Genomic DNA, 15,693 nt, shown 5'->3' on the forward strand with positions numbered 1-15,693 from the left:
GAATGCCTTGCTGAAATCGAGCAAGACTGCATCGATCTGTTCCGTCTCTTCCAGGCCTGCGGCTAGGTCGTGTATCGTGAGGATAAGCTATGGGCGAACATGGTAATTGTTCAGTCGATCCAAAATAACGAAGTGGGAAGTGTCATTCATGGTGCATTAAAACAAGCAAAAAAACAAAACAAAAAAACAACAACAACAACAAAATAAACGAGAAAGAAATAAAATTCTACAGTACCTTATAGAATCTACAAATAATCCTTGAATCTTATACTGGTATCCAAGTGGCGAATTGTTTAATGACTATATTTTACACACGATAACAGAATAAATATTTCTACATACGATGCAACCACTGACTTTTCCAAGTAGTATGTGACGTCATTGTCTATAACTTACGTCAGAAGTTAAATGAAAAAAAAACAAAAAAACAGAGGCCCGTCCAAGTTTTTTGTACATACTGTAACTGTAATGTCCAATAAATGGTGTTACGATTACTTAACATATGTGTGTCTCTTATCCAAATCCATGATTTTTAAGTTTTTTTTACACACCAGTTTTCAGGACGCCAATACCGCTACTGTAGTGCATTTTCCAAAACTTTACATGTATATCTGTAGATGTAGATGTAGATGTAGATGTTTGTATTTATTAGATTCTAATAATAAAACACCGTATTAATAACTCTAATAGGCCAGGAAACGCACGTGCACTTTTCCCGCCAAAATAAACGCTTATGTTTGTTTGCGACAACCAACAGCATTTGGGTAAATCGTGGGTACCCTTCAAGTTGCAAAGCATGAGATTCGGAGCTATAGAATATCCTGTCATTAAAAAGATTCCGGCGGCACAAATAGCAATATTGCCGATATAATAACGTAGGTATGACGTCTCGAAATTTACTCAAAATCAGTTTAAACTATGGAATAACCTTGACCTTCCGACACGCAATGCTAACACTCTTTTAAGAGCAAATTGAAGAGTAAATTTAAATCTCCAATTGTTCCGTCTTTTTATCTAATAGGAGAACGATTCTGTAATGTTGCTCAAACACGTATTAGAAACCGATGCAACAACTTAAACAACGATCTATTTTATAACCATAATTTACGAGACTATCCCGATTGCTCTTGTAGACATGGTATTGAAGATGCGGAACATTTCTTTTTTAAAATGTAGCCATTATGCCAATGCTCGTCGATTGTTATTTATTAATACTCGAAGATTTCATCCTCTTAGTACTCACAAATTTCTTCACGGAATTGATTCATTAACTGATGAGGAGAACAAATCTTTGTTTTTAGAAGTACAAACTTATATAAAAAATACAAATCGTTTCTCAAGCACTGCCTCCTGATCGTTTGACTAATATCTGATTTGAAAACTCTGGGTTGGGCTGGGTGTGGGGATTCGGCAGCAGATGCGATGAGGGTGCACTGATTGATTTTACACCTTTGCAAAGTTACCGAATATTTCTTAACGTACAGTAGTATTATATATATCTTGATGTCTTGATAGTTTGCTGTTGTATATATATTTACATATGTATCTGTATATTATTGTCTTGATGTACATTTACCATAACGTCTTGTGTGATAATTACAATAAAATATGATTAAACTAAAAGTAGGTATGACACAAACCTTACGGGTCAAACCGCGTCATACGTATCACTTACGTGTAAGCGTATTTTTTTCTGCTGTGTGTTCTAGTGACACTATCGTAGGAAAATAATATCTGAAATGAACAAGCAGTGGTATAATTTCAAGTCATGTCTATCGCGAAAAAGATAATTGAGCCGCGCCATGGGAAAACCAACATAGTGGGTGTGCGACCAGCATGGATCCAGACCAGCCTGCGCATCCGCGCAGTCTGGTCAGGATCCATGCTGTTCGCTAACAGTTTCTCCAATTCCAATAGGCTTTAAAAGCGAACAGCATGGAGCCTGACCAGACTGCGCGGATGCGCAGGCTGGTCTGGATCCATGCTGGTCGCACACCCACTATGTTGGTTTTCCCATGGCACGGCTCATTTGATTCATTGTTTAAAAAAAAATACCAGAAACTACAAAGTCTACAACTGAAATATAAGTAATGATATTAAGCTGTCCCTTGACAGATTTTAATATAGATCTTTTAATTTGAAACCCTACAAAATAAGCTTTTAGTTTCAGCATTTGATCATCAAAATGAGGCGTGTCGAGAAAGTCGAAAAAAATCAGAACGATCAATCATTGTGTAGCATAAACCACAAAGCAGAGCCTCATCATCTTCAAACTGTAATGACGTCACGAATTTGCAGTGAAGCAAGTGAAGCAACTGCTCATGGTTCGTGCCTGGATGGTGTCCCGGATACGTCTCAGCTCCAGAAAGTAGGCATCGAAACAAAACAAAATTATGTGAAATCACGCAACCTCTGTGCCCTGTAATATTGCCATATTTTGTTGTAAAGCTTGGGGAAAAAATGCCAGTCAGGTTCGGCAACAATTTGCACATGTAAGCGTCCCCGAATGTCGGTAGATCTATAACTTATGGCCTAACTGACCCTTTTGCTTTTGATAGCACTCTTATTTCTGAAGCAATAAAATGTATTTAAACTATATGACAACGAAGCTGACTGAGTGGAGGCATGGTACACATTTCATTTATTATATTTCATGAATAGACTCAGCTAAACAAAGTCAGTTCATATTTTGCTTGGTTCAATGCTTCTAAATAAATAAAAAAAGCAACTCAGAGATGGATGTGCAATAGATCTATACCAAAATTAAACTTACGTTTGAGAAGTTGTACGCTTTCAAAATTTTCAATTAGGCCTACATAGTGCGTTTGCGACCAGGATGGATCCAGACCAGCATAATTTGGCCGCGCCATGGGAAAACCAATTACATAGTACGTTTGCGACCAGCCTGGATCCAGACCACCCTGCTCATCCGCGCAGTCTGGTCAGGATCTATGCTGTCCGCTAACAGTTTCTCTAATTCCAATAGGTTTTGAAAGCGAACAGTATGGATCCTGACCAGACTGCGCGGATGTTATGTTATGTTGGTTTTCTCATGGCGCGGCTCAATCATTTTTTTTACTTTAAGGTAACGGACCCATAAAATGGCAATCAAATTTTCCATTTATTAATAATAATTATAATTTTTAGTATCTGTTATCGGAATTTTCCGGCTCACCTTGCCTTTTGACATGTTGACCCTCATATCAACAGAGGTAATTTACTAATCATAGGTAATCATCATAAGAAGTTTGAAAGCAGCAGGTTTAAGGATTCTAAAGGTAATTGGGCAGAATCATTTCAGTCTCAGGGTCATTAGGACTTTGATCTGTGACCGATCGACCCCGCAAAGCAGTATGATTCTTATACTGACTGCAAACATTTTACAGATGACACATTTGCTGGTACTGGTAAAAACTCCAAATACTGTGTGCCCCACACCAAATACAGTTTTAAAATATTCTTTCCGTAGAATTCTAGTTTTGGCTATATTGAGACACGAAAATTTACTGTAAGTTGATATTATTACTCTGATTATCTAACAAACTTCCCAGCAGTTCTTGATTAAAGATATCCAATGTCCAACTGTCACTAAAATAATCTTTACTTCGAATGTTAAAAATCCAATTGTGTTAAAATTGTCTGTGTAAAGTAATTGTAAATATAGACCTACATTCATAATTAAATATCATGCAGTGTGTTCTTTTTTAAACCTAATGCATAGAACGAGTACACGTACATAAAATTTTGTTATTTTATGATTACATAAACCACATGCAGTAACTGTTCATATTTTCTGATATGAAACTTTGGTCAAGTATACCTTTTAAAAGATAATGACACTAGTAAACAGAAACAAATATAATCTATTAAAATTTATTTTCTCTCAAAATGGTACATTTTCTGGGGGTTGAACTCAATTTCCAACTTTTCTTCCCATATTTTAGCTTTCTGGGGACTTCTTGCTGAATATGGGAATCTTGCAGCTTTTAACAGCAAGATAAATTGCAGTGTCACCTGGAAATAAATTAATCGTCACACGCGCTCGACTATTCCGATGCTGAATAGTGAAACTGTGCACATCTGAGGAAACTGGAGCTGTCACTGGAGTGTTTAATAACTCCAATGGTGGATGAATATATTGCACAATAGCTTGAGTCTGTGTCAAAAATATTAAGTTATAAGAGGGATAAAGATAAAGTGTATAAAAAGGGGGCAAAGTTCATAAAATATTGGTGTAAGAGTTATGGACCTTGTGTCATATGATGTGGGTGATGATGTGGAACAATTACTTCAACTTTGAATCAAATGCATTTCGTAATAACTGAGAGGTAGTGAAAATGCATCAGAATTAACCTTAAATTCTAAGAAACTGGGGGCATAATTCATGAAAACTTGGTACCAGAGTTATGCACTTTGTGTCATATGATGTGGGTGATAAGGTGAAAAACTATTTTAAGTTTAAATCAAATCCATTAGATGTAATAACTGAGATAGAGTGAATTCTTTAAAGTGTATTAAAACTTTAACCTGAAAGTTTAAGTAAAAAGGGGTGATGATTCATGAAATAATCGTGCAAGAGTTATGACCCTTGTGTCATAATGATATGGTGTGAGTGATGGTATTGAACAACTATTTTAAGTTTGAATCAAATCCGTTTAGTAATAACTGGGATATAGTGAAAGTGCATCAAAACTTAAACCTGAAATTCTAAGTAAAAGGGGGGATAATTCATTGAATATTGGTACCAGAGTTATGGGCCTGGTTTCATATGATGTGGGAGATGATGAGGAACAATTACTTTCAGTTTGAATCAAATCCATTAAATACCTCAAGGGAATCTGTATAAGATACGAAGAAAGTGCATTAAAACTTTAACCTGAAATTCTAGGTAAAAAGGGGGAATATTTCATGAAATATTGGTTCAAGAGTTATGGCCCTTGTGCCATATGATGTGGGTGATGATGAGGAATAACTATTCTAAGTTTAAAGCATATCCATCAAGTAATTACAGGAGAAAAAAGAGAAAGTGTAAAAAAAACTTGAACCAAGGTGGGGACACGGAAAAGTAAGTAGGATAGCTCTTCATATACTTGGTATAGTCGAGCTAAAAAGCATGGGGGAAAATCACGTACAATGCATTCTATGACTGGAATAACTTAAGAAAAAACGGTATAATGTACGGTACTGATGTACAACATTGCATGTCTTGTAAACAAACCCGTCACACGCTAGTGATGACATCTGTGTTTTGTTCACAGGAGATAACTCTTGAGGCTATTCAAATTTTGTATAATTATGTCCCTTCTCTCGCAAAACACTGGATAATCGGAGCCAAGACTGATATAGTCAGAATATATAACATAATTATTTTTTCTTAAAAAAAAGGGTTATCTAGTCGGTAGCCAGACTAGTGAGGACACAGCAAAAACAATATTTTAGCCTCCCCGCTTAGCCCAACAGGGAGGATAGCGAGGCCGTGAGTTCGATCCCTGGGCGAGGTGAATGTTCTCTCACGGTGACGATTTGATAAGATATACTGTCCCTGAAATCATTCGTCCTCCATGCCTGATTCTACTGCCCGCTGTTACCTTATTAAAATACTGTTGAAAAACGGCGTAAACTCCAAAACAACAAAGAAAAAACACCCTGTAATTGAAAAAACAAAGCACTACAGATACAAAATTATTTTACCGAATATACTCATGTTAATATAGAAGCGGCTGCTAAACGAATTCTGGGTAATATCCTGAAACATAAACCGGCAGAACGCATAGCCATCTGCTGAACACAATGAAGCTCGTCCATTTGTAGCAATTTACACAAAAATCAGTGTCCAACATTTAATGAAATCTCAGTATTTTTAATAAACGCCTTCAAAATGAGCAAGGTTAACATAATTTGCCAAAACATATGGCAGATTCAGCTCAACATTTATCCGAATACTCATGTAGAGCGTATTTTCAAATGTGCCACTCCGACATGCCCAGGTGTGTGAACAGTTACATAATATTTTTGTTTTCAAATTCGCAGAATTAACTTACGAAAGTACGCTTTCAATTTTCCTTAAGGTAGCAGGGGAGCGGGTGTTTTCAAAATTTTGAAGCACGTCGCAAAATACTCGAGAGTTCCCGTCAATGAAAAGTAACATCACCTGTGTTTTATTCCGTAAAATGGCAGGAATGTGTGTTTCAAAACAAAGAAGTATAGAATAAATGTATTTTTAATTTTTATAGCTCTTTGTTCAAAATTTTTTTATTTTGATACCTTCTCCAGAATTAGGTGTTTAACCTATCCCTTTCACAACCCCTATTATAAAATCAAGGAAATTATGGCAGTTTTTCCGGATTTCCAACACATGTCATGCACTCGTTTGTGTAATTAAAATAATTTAGGTTTTTTTATATATAGATCAACCCCTAGGGGACAAAGCCCTGCTAAGCAAAGTGTCAACAACAGCGTGATTTTTATTAGACAAAACGGGTCAAAGACACTAACTGTTGCTTTGCTACAAAAACACACTGCTTCATTCAAATCTGCCTCGAAAAAGTAATGATTCACAAATTTTATGGATCGATCAAGGTGAAGCCAAATATTAACACTTGCTGTTTATAACTACTTGAATGTTCATAGTGATTTCTTTGAGAATTAGCTTTCAGCAACTAAATAACATAACTACACTTTGATTAGCCTGGCTCCCTGGCTGCATGGTTATTTTTTTTTTTATATAAATACTGCAAACATTTTGTAAGAAAATTTTAAGCCTCTAAAATAATACAATTTTATCTGATGGCTGAACCACACACCTATGTTTGGAGCCAGAGGCAATAAAAATGTCAATGTAGAAACAACCTGCTGGAGTTACTTCACTCTTAATGAAGAAAACTGATATATATGTAAATAAGGACAAACATAGGGACGGAAGCCAGTCTACACTTTGATCAAATGTACCCAGAGTATTTAAAACAAGAAATGTCTTTTAAAAAGACAAACGGCGTAGAGGTAATAATGTTTTGGCGCATGGAAAAATCATACTTAAATAGGATGTAAAGACAGAAAAGATTTACAGCAGGTCAAAAGGATTCGACGTCCTGCGCCGATTCTGAAATAATTTCGTGTTGGGTCAGAATCCCCCAAAAGTATCCACTAGCACGATATCTCGACCCATACTACAGTTACAACCATCCACCACTTATTCATATGAAAGCGAGGTACGCAACGGGAAAAAAGTGTACTTTCGATTTCTCTTGAGATTATAAATTACTAAAGGCTTTAAAGTTAGAATAAATCATTTTAGTAGTGGATTAAAATGACTAAATATCCTCTATTTAATATGTGCCTTCTAATATTCAATGTTATTTAAGACTTAGTAATAAATGGTTTATCTTTTCAGCGCGCACCTGTTCCGTGCCCTGCTTACTATAGAATATAGGTCAAAATGCATGTTATTCAGCTACGCCGAACCCCCCCCCCCCCCCCCCCCCCCCCCCCCACAAAAAAAAACAACAACAAAAACAGATATACACAGTTTAGCAAGATTAACCATGTTCGCTATGTTTCATTTCTATTTAACATCTGACAACAAGACTTTAGTTATCTAGATGTATACTATAGTATATACTGTTAACTACTGTACATGTTCTGGTTTGATGTCCTATGAAGGACAGCCACATAATAATCAGTTTGAACATTATACTTTGAGTAGGGTATAAAAAAAGTCAAAGTAATACAAGTAGCTGTTACACGTCATTTATTATTGCATATATATCGTCTATTTATAAAAGATGGATGGTAATAACACTTTATTACATACATTTTGATCAGTACATTGCAGTTATCGTTATTAAAATTTGAAGTAATTATCAGTTGAAGCTGATCAATGAGATATAGATCTAAACGGTTATGTTAGACTAACCACTAGACGGATAATAAAGAATTTGTTACAAAAAAATCAACTTTTGTATTTTTTCTCTTATTTTATATGATAGTGACAAATGCAAGTCTATTTTAAAGATTTTCACATAGAACTTGTTGTAATATTATGATATTGGACATAGGCTATAGACAGGCTACATTCACATTTTTAAATATGAAAAATATATCAAAGTCTAGGAGCTAGTCTATGGTCATATGTACACTTGGGACAAACAAGTAATTATATTTGGTAAACAGAAGTACATCGTATCGTCCAGTATTCATAGTGTAATTGCAGAACAATTCGACCATCAACAAGAGCTGTCCATAAGACAGCCAAGCTCGACTATTCAAAATATTGTCACAGAAGCAGGGAATTATTACCCAAAATGTTAAATATCAAAAGAGTTTTAAGTTCGAAACGGGACATAATTTGACCAAAATGCATATCAGAGTTATGGGACTTGATGCTATCAACTAGTTTAATAACCCCGAAGAAACATGTTAAGTTTCAATTCCATATCTGCATTAGTTTTGGAGATAGTAACTTGCATGTAAAACTTTAACCAGAATTTTCTAAGTCCAAAAGGGGGCATAATTTGCTCAAAATACATGTTAAGAGTTATGGAACTTGACCCAGTGAGGTTGGTAACTGACCTAGAAAAAGAATAAATAAGTTTCAAAGCTATATGCCTTTTGGTAATAGCTGTATGTACTTGCACGCAAAACTTTAACCAGGATTTTCTAAGTCCAAAAGGGGGCATAATTTGCCCAAAATACATGTCAGAGTTATGGGACTTGATTCTATCAACTAGTTTTATAACCCCGAAGACACATGTGAAGTTTCAATTTAATATCTGCATTAGTTTTGGAGATAGTAACTTGCATGTAAAACTTTAACCAGGATTTTCTAAGTCCAAAAGGGAGCATAATTTGCTCAAAATACATGTCAGAGTTATGGGACTTGGCCCAGTGAGGTAGGTAATTGATCTAGAAAAAGAAAAAATAAGTTTCAAATCAATATGCCTTTTAGCAATAGCTGTATGTACTTGCATGCAAAACTTTAACCAGAATTTTCTAAGTCCAAAAGGGGGCATAATTTGGCCAAAATACATGTCAGAGTTATGGGACTTGACCCAGTGAGGTAGGTAATTGATCAAGAAAAAGAAAAAATAAGTTTCAAATCTATATGCCTTTTAGTAATAGCTGTATGTACTTGCACGCAAAACTTTAACCAAAATTTCCTAAGTACAAAAGGGGGCATAATTTGGCCAAAATGAAGGTCAGAGTTATGGGACTTGGTGCTATCAACTAGTTTTATAACCCCGAAGACACATGTGAAGTTTCAATTCAATATCTGCATTAGTTTTGGAGATAGTAACTTGCATGTAAAACTTTAACCAGAATTTTCTAAGTCCAAAAGGGGGCATAATTTGCTCAAAATACATGTTAGAGTTATGGAACTTGACCCAGTGAGGTTGGTAATTGACCTAGAAAAAGAATAAATAAGTTTCAAAGCTATATGCCTTTAAATGATAGCTGTATGTACTTGCATGCAAAAACTTAACCAAGGTGTGACGCCGACGCCGACGCCAGGGTGAGTAGAATAGCTAGACTATTCTTCGAAAAGTCGAGCTAAAAACACTCTGATTTCTTACTTTTTCAGTCAACAGTCAGCTGCATGATTAAAGAGTAACACAAACGGTTTAAATTTTTCAAAAGAATAAGAGGTGTTTTACTTCCCATCTAGTGAACTTTTTTTCTTTGTCATTGTATGCTTGCAAAATCACATTTTCCATAACAGAAATACAAGCTTTTTCAGAACAAAAAGACATTGAATAAATATATTACTATTCTGTAAAAAAAGTTGTTTACATGATGTATATTTGCTGTTAACGAAAACAAATCATAAAGTACACCGGAAAAGAAAATTATTATAAACATTAATGACTGTTACCGAAGATTAACTGCCTTCGTATAGGTTGCATGCATTTCTTTAAAACAGATGAACAATAATTTAAACAGTGCCATAAAATTTAAAGTTACTTCATATTCATGTCAGCAAACATCATGTTATGCAGGATAAAACCATTCTTATTGAGCAGACAGTTATCAGTATTCTCAATTTCAATTAATTCAATGGCTGTTACTCAAGATAGACAAAGACCATCTGGCTGGTCATAAAACTTGGTGAAGATATTATGCCAATAAACATTCTAAGTTTGGTGAACTTTGATAAGACCCTGGGACTACACAAAATTTTTAAATGGCCCCAAAAGTTTTTTTTCTTGATGTCCATGAATCTGGATTTCAGTCATTTAGTGGTGTGTCTTGATTTGCACAGAATATCAATAGATGTTTAAATGCTCCCTTCTGCTGAAAGGGCAGTCAGAGATGACAAGCATATCTGATACGGAATTACTCATGCACCTCGTATTGTATTTTGAAGTTGCCTTCACCCCCCTTCATGAATTTATTGCATGTATTGCACTACCTGAGATTATTAATGAATTTAGCAAATTCATCATCTGGTAATGTGACCATCCTTTTCTTTCGTTATATTTCACTACTTTTAGTATTAGTATATTAAGTTTAATCCTTGCGTGCTCTGGTTTTAAAATTTGCTATTATTGTTTCGTAAATATATTTTTGGGACCATGGAGTCAATTCAATATCTCAGTATAGAAGTTGCGATCTGCTAAAGCTGATGCTAGGGTGTGTGAAAGGTGTTGCGCTAAATTCTATCACCATTCATGAACTGTTGAGACTCAATCAAACCGAGTCCGGACTCCGATATCATTTTGCATAAGTAATACTACTGTTTGCAGATCAAATTGCCCCTTCAACATTTTTCAACTCGATAGAGTTGCACCTTTACGTCACAAAGACGGTGAAGCTGAAGCTATTTTTGGAGTAACCCTGACAGGTTAACCTCGCCTCATCTGCAATAAATTATTCATTCACCTTGTCGTGAAACATTTTTTCTTTATCTTGACGTCACACAAAGCGCGTGCTTTGACTCTTTGAAGTATCGCCGTACTTGCATACATTGTAAAGTGCAATTAGGTGATAATGGATATGTTTTAAAAGTAGAATAGAGAATATTTCAACTACGTTCAAATGAAAACAGCATTTTTGTTTGTTATAACAATTATTATCAACGAAATTTCCAACCACGCAAGGTATACAAGGTTTTATAGAAAGGTATCATTGAACTTTCAACCTACACAACACTTGTAGATCTAACTGTCATGTCCACTTATAGACTCACATAAGTCAAAATAATTCGATGTTGAGTTTGTTTTGTATTTGTGACAGTCACTCTGAAAGGACCAAACAAATTGAGGATAAATAACAGCACACCGTCATGTAAAGTTGGTTTTATCGCTTGCACTTTATGTGTAACGTTAATCGTGTTAAAGGGAATTATGATAACTTTTACATAAATTAATGAGGAATTGAATCCCCCTTTTGATTAGTCTTAATAATTAATGAGACCACGGGAAGACCGATTTAACATTTTGATATTTTACGTTGTCTACCTAAAGGGAATATCGACCAGTCAAAAAATAAACGATATTTAACTCTTGAGTACAATTATTTGGACTACCTTTTGATACATGTAAGTTTTATTTGAAATTATCTCGTAATCGCAACAAAAATTGATCAGCATTTAAACCCAAATCTAGCGATGACAATTTCTTTCGAGTGGAGAAAATAACTCGTAACTGTTTCCTAGGATCGCGTCAAATTAGTTTGACTAAGATTCACATATTCCATAAGAAATTGCCGACTTTTTTCAACTGAAGAGGCATGGTCGGTTCCAGGATTCGAACTTTTGACCTTCAGTCAATGATCAGCGAATCCAACCAGGGTTGGCATTAAAGCGGGAAATACTCATATTTCCCAGGACGGTGGGAAATACAGGGAATTCCCGAGAAATACTGGTAATTCCCGGGCAATACTGGGAAATATGATTCAGACCAATATATTTTATTCTTTAGATATCTAGAATATTTTCATAATCCCTCTATACCAATCCATTTGTCTTAACATTAAGGTGAGATTTCAATGACAATACACTCATTTGTTGATATGGGTCAGTGACAATAATACATTTTGCCTCCGTCACTGATGTTGACCGCATCACATGTTACAAACAACTTAATAGCACCTATTTGTATTATTTCAGTAAATCATTACAAAATTCAATTTATTTCTCTGAACTTTTAACTAGCTATGATAAATGTCCTATAATGTGTACCTGCTTGTTTTTTTCATTCTTTACAACCGGGCAATCATTGTTGACATCTATATATAAGTGAAACATGATTTTGAAAAGTTGAAGCAGGCCTTTATCAGCAGATTTGCTAATTTGGACAGTAGATCAAGTCTGTACACAAAATATGTAAATTCAAAGCAAGGGAGTAGAACAGTGCAGGATTATGTTGAATCAGTAACTAGTCTGGGACGTGATCTGGGAAAGAGTGAAAGTGACATATTAGACAAGAGTATTCATGGTTTACGGATGGACATACGAAAGTTTGTGGTTTTGAGGGAAGTTAAAACATTGGATGAGTTGCTGAAAAGTGCTAAGATGGCAGAAAGTTCTGAAAATGAGGATAAAACACTAAGAGACAGCGACCAGGCAAATCATAACATGCGAGTAAATAGAACCAGGGAGAGCAGACAGCCATACAGAAGGGACAATCAGAACCCACAGTACAGGAGAAGATTCCATGAGCGAGAGGAGCCAGACAGACAGAAGTGCAGACATTGTGGTAGGTGTGGTCATTTGTCTTTAAGGTGTAGGTTCAAAAATGCAGACTACCTCTGGACACAGCCCTCATACCCACGACCACTGCAGGTACAACACATGAACAGCACCTTAGACGTATTATAGAGAATCAGACAGTGTGCAGAGAGCTGGTGAGAGAAAATACTCTGAAAGCACAAGAGAAGTACAAGAAATACTACGACAAGAGGGCTAAAACTCCCAACTTTAATGTCCGTGACAATGTGTGGCTGTATAATCCAAGGACAGAGCCAGGATTATCACCGAAATTGACACAGCGGTGGACCGGACCATTCTACATAGCTGAAAAACTCGGTGAAGTCAATTATCGACTCAGAAATTTAGAAACACACAAAGCTATCAAGAGTGTGATCCATGCAAACTAAAACCCTACTTCAACCCAGCACTGAGACCAACAAACATCCCAGAGGCATTGAGGGATCAGAATGTAGTGGAGCTGCAAACTGAAGAAGATGAAGACAGACAAGAAAATATTTCCCAGGATACTATGGCGGCAGACTCACACAGCCCAGGAAGTGATGCCGACATGGACAGCTGGGAACTTGACAAAGTCTTGCAGGCAAGCCATTACAAAGGTATACAAAGTAAGGTACAGAGATGAAGAAGGAAAAACAAGAACACTATGGCGTTTTGACGAGGACTTGCCAGAGGATGTCAGGAAAGAATTCCACATCAAATACACATTTTCTGGTAAAGTGCGCAAGCGTCCACATATTGAGTAAAGCAATAATTACGCCTGTAGATAAAGAATAATATAAAATCCAGTGTAAATAAGATATATAGCATTATTGAGCCAGAGAAGAGAAAGTAACTTTTGGGTTCTAAGTGGAGATTATGTGGATACCCTGATCACTGCTATTACTAAATAAGGCATTGCGTTAAATAATTTAAGTTGGTTGTAAAGGATTTTGTATGTCATGTATGACAAAATTCTAAATTGTATAGGCCTACACATTTTTTTTTTCGTTTGGCTATTTTTGTTTGGAACTTAATATACAGGCATATCTAAATTAAACTATGACCTTTCTTGTTATTTTCAGCTTTGTTTCCTTGTTAGTGTAAGCATTATGTGATACCCAAGATATTGTTATAGGCTACAAATTTTTAGAAACCAAAGGTAGGTTTATAAGAAAATATGAGAAATAGGTACCTACATATTGAGAAATGAGAGGGGATAGATGTTTAAAGCAAAATGTTGTATGTGCTATCATAAACATTCTATCTAAAAGGGAGATTTGTAGATTTATGCTTGGGAATAGGAAAAGGGGTAAGGAGACAGTACAGTGAGTTGAAGTTATTTGGAGTATAATAAGAACCAGGTTACAAGGAGTGATTTCAGCAGTACACTGAATCATGATTCTACATTATCCAGATTATTGTAAATCTAGTGATTTTCCAGTATAGTTACCTCTTTGTTCGTTTTGGAAGGGAACACTAATTTGGGGCTCACTACATTTATTAATTCATATGAGTTTGAAGAGTCAAACTTTTAGTACTTATTCTTCTTGTAGATAGTCAAATGTTTTTAATTGTAATGTTAGTCACAGTACATTGACTCAAAATGTCAGCATATGCAGATTGTAAACTGTAAATATGTTCTGATAAAGAGAATTCTTTATTAAACGATGTTTTAAAATGGCATTTTTGAGTCTAGACTTTGAAACATTGATCACATCCTACAAAAAGTGTATTTAAATAAAAATGTGTGATATTGTACATACATGTCTATTCATGAACAGTGAGCAGTGACAAGTACAAGGACAGTGCAGAACTGGAAAAATGACCAAGAAATGTGGCACAGATAGTTAATTGTGTAAAACAGTGAAAATGTATTTTCAGCCGGACTTTTCTTGTAAAAAAAAAAAAAAAAAAAAACTTATGTAATATAATGAATGATTTAATTTCAAGTTTGAACATTTTCTTTTTGTCACAATTTAATTGCCACATATTATTGAACTGTGATTATGATATTTGATCTATAACATTTGTGTGTGGTAAATTGTTTTCTTTTGTATATATATGTTAAATTTTAATATGATAACATTTGTTGTTTCATAATGTAGAAGGTTATTATTCAAATGTTATTTAATATTACAAATTTGCAGGAGCAAATTCAGTGAGAGAGGGAGAAAATGTGACCAGTTCTATATTTTAGATATATTTTTATTATGAAAGTCATTAAAATAACATTAAGTCATTATTTTATCAGAGTGCCCTTACCTTTCTACAGTTTATTACTTATCTAGAAATAATTATAGCTAAACATATGTGCATCTGATTTGGTCTGCTACTTCAAAAGATATTCCAGACAGAATTTGATATGGTAATAATTTAATTAGTAAGTGTTAATTAGTATCAGAAAGTAATAAGCCACTGGAGTAGACAAGTACTGGTCAAGTTTTAATGTATGCATGTGTGATATGATTGGTTGAAATATGATGCATGTGTGATGTGATTGGTTGAAGTATGAAGTGGGCGTGAATGAATATGTTGCAGAGTTTGGAGGGAAAGTTGAAAGAAGTCAGTTTTGAGTTTGAGTTAGATTTAGGTTTTTGTTTTAGGCACCGGAAAGTCAAAATTAGTCAAAATTGATATTTTAATATTTTAGGCAAGAAATACTTTGGAAACTTTGAGAATAATAAATTATTATGTACTATGAATTGATCAATTGGAATTATTGGAAAGTGAAATAATATTATTATTTAGAATGGAATAAAAGAATATTATAACTCTACCACTTGTTTAATAATAGCTAATTTCCCTGAGAAAAGGACCCCGGTTACAGTATTTAAATCATCATTTCTCGGTGATGCAGCCAATGTAAACAAGTTCATTCAGTACTTTTTTTTACTCATATCGGAAAGGCGGAGTTACCTGTATGGACGAGATCCAAAAATAGCTTCAGCATTGCTGCTTTTGTGACGTAAAGGTACAAGTCTATCAATTTAACTTTAAGAAAAGGCGAA

At 35.0% G+C, this 15,693-nt stretch overlaps 1 protein-coding gene across 1 annotated transcript in view; it reads left to right on the forward strand.

The window, feature by feature from the left end:
- Nucleotides 1–13,328, forward strand: part of LOC123554353 (uncharacterized) — a 30,084-nt gene extending 16,756 nt beyond the window's left edge. Inside the window, exons 8-9 of the mRNA XM_053547117.1 lie at nucleotides 12,254–12,778; nucleotides 13,044–13,328. Coding sequence (XP_053403092.1) covers nucleotides 12,254–12,778; nucleotides 13,044–13,328 — 810 coding nt within the window. The remainder of the gene's footprint in view (nucleotides 1–12,253; nucleotides 12,779–13,043) is intronic.
- Nucleotides 13,329–15,693: the final 2,365 nt, after the last annotated feature.

Source organism: Mercenaria mercenaria, chromosome 7 (genome assembly GCF_021730395.1).
Source record: "Mercenaria mercenaria strain notata chromosome 7, MADL_Memer_1, whole genome shotgun sequence".
Taxonomy (NCBI): Eukaryota; Metazoa; Mollusca; class Bivalvia; order Venerida; family Veneridae; genus Mercenaria; species Mercenaria mercenaria.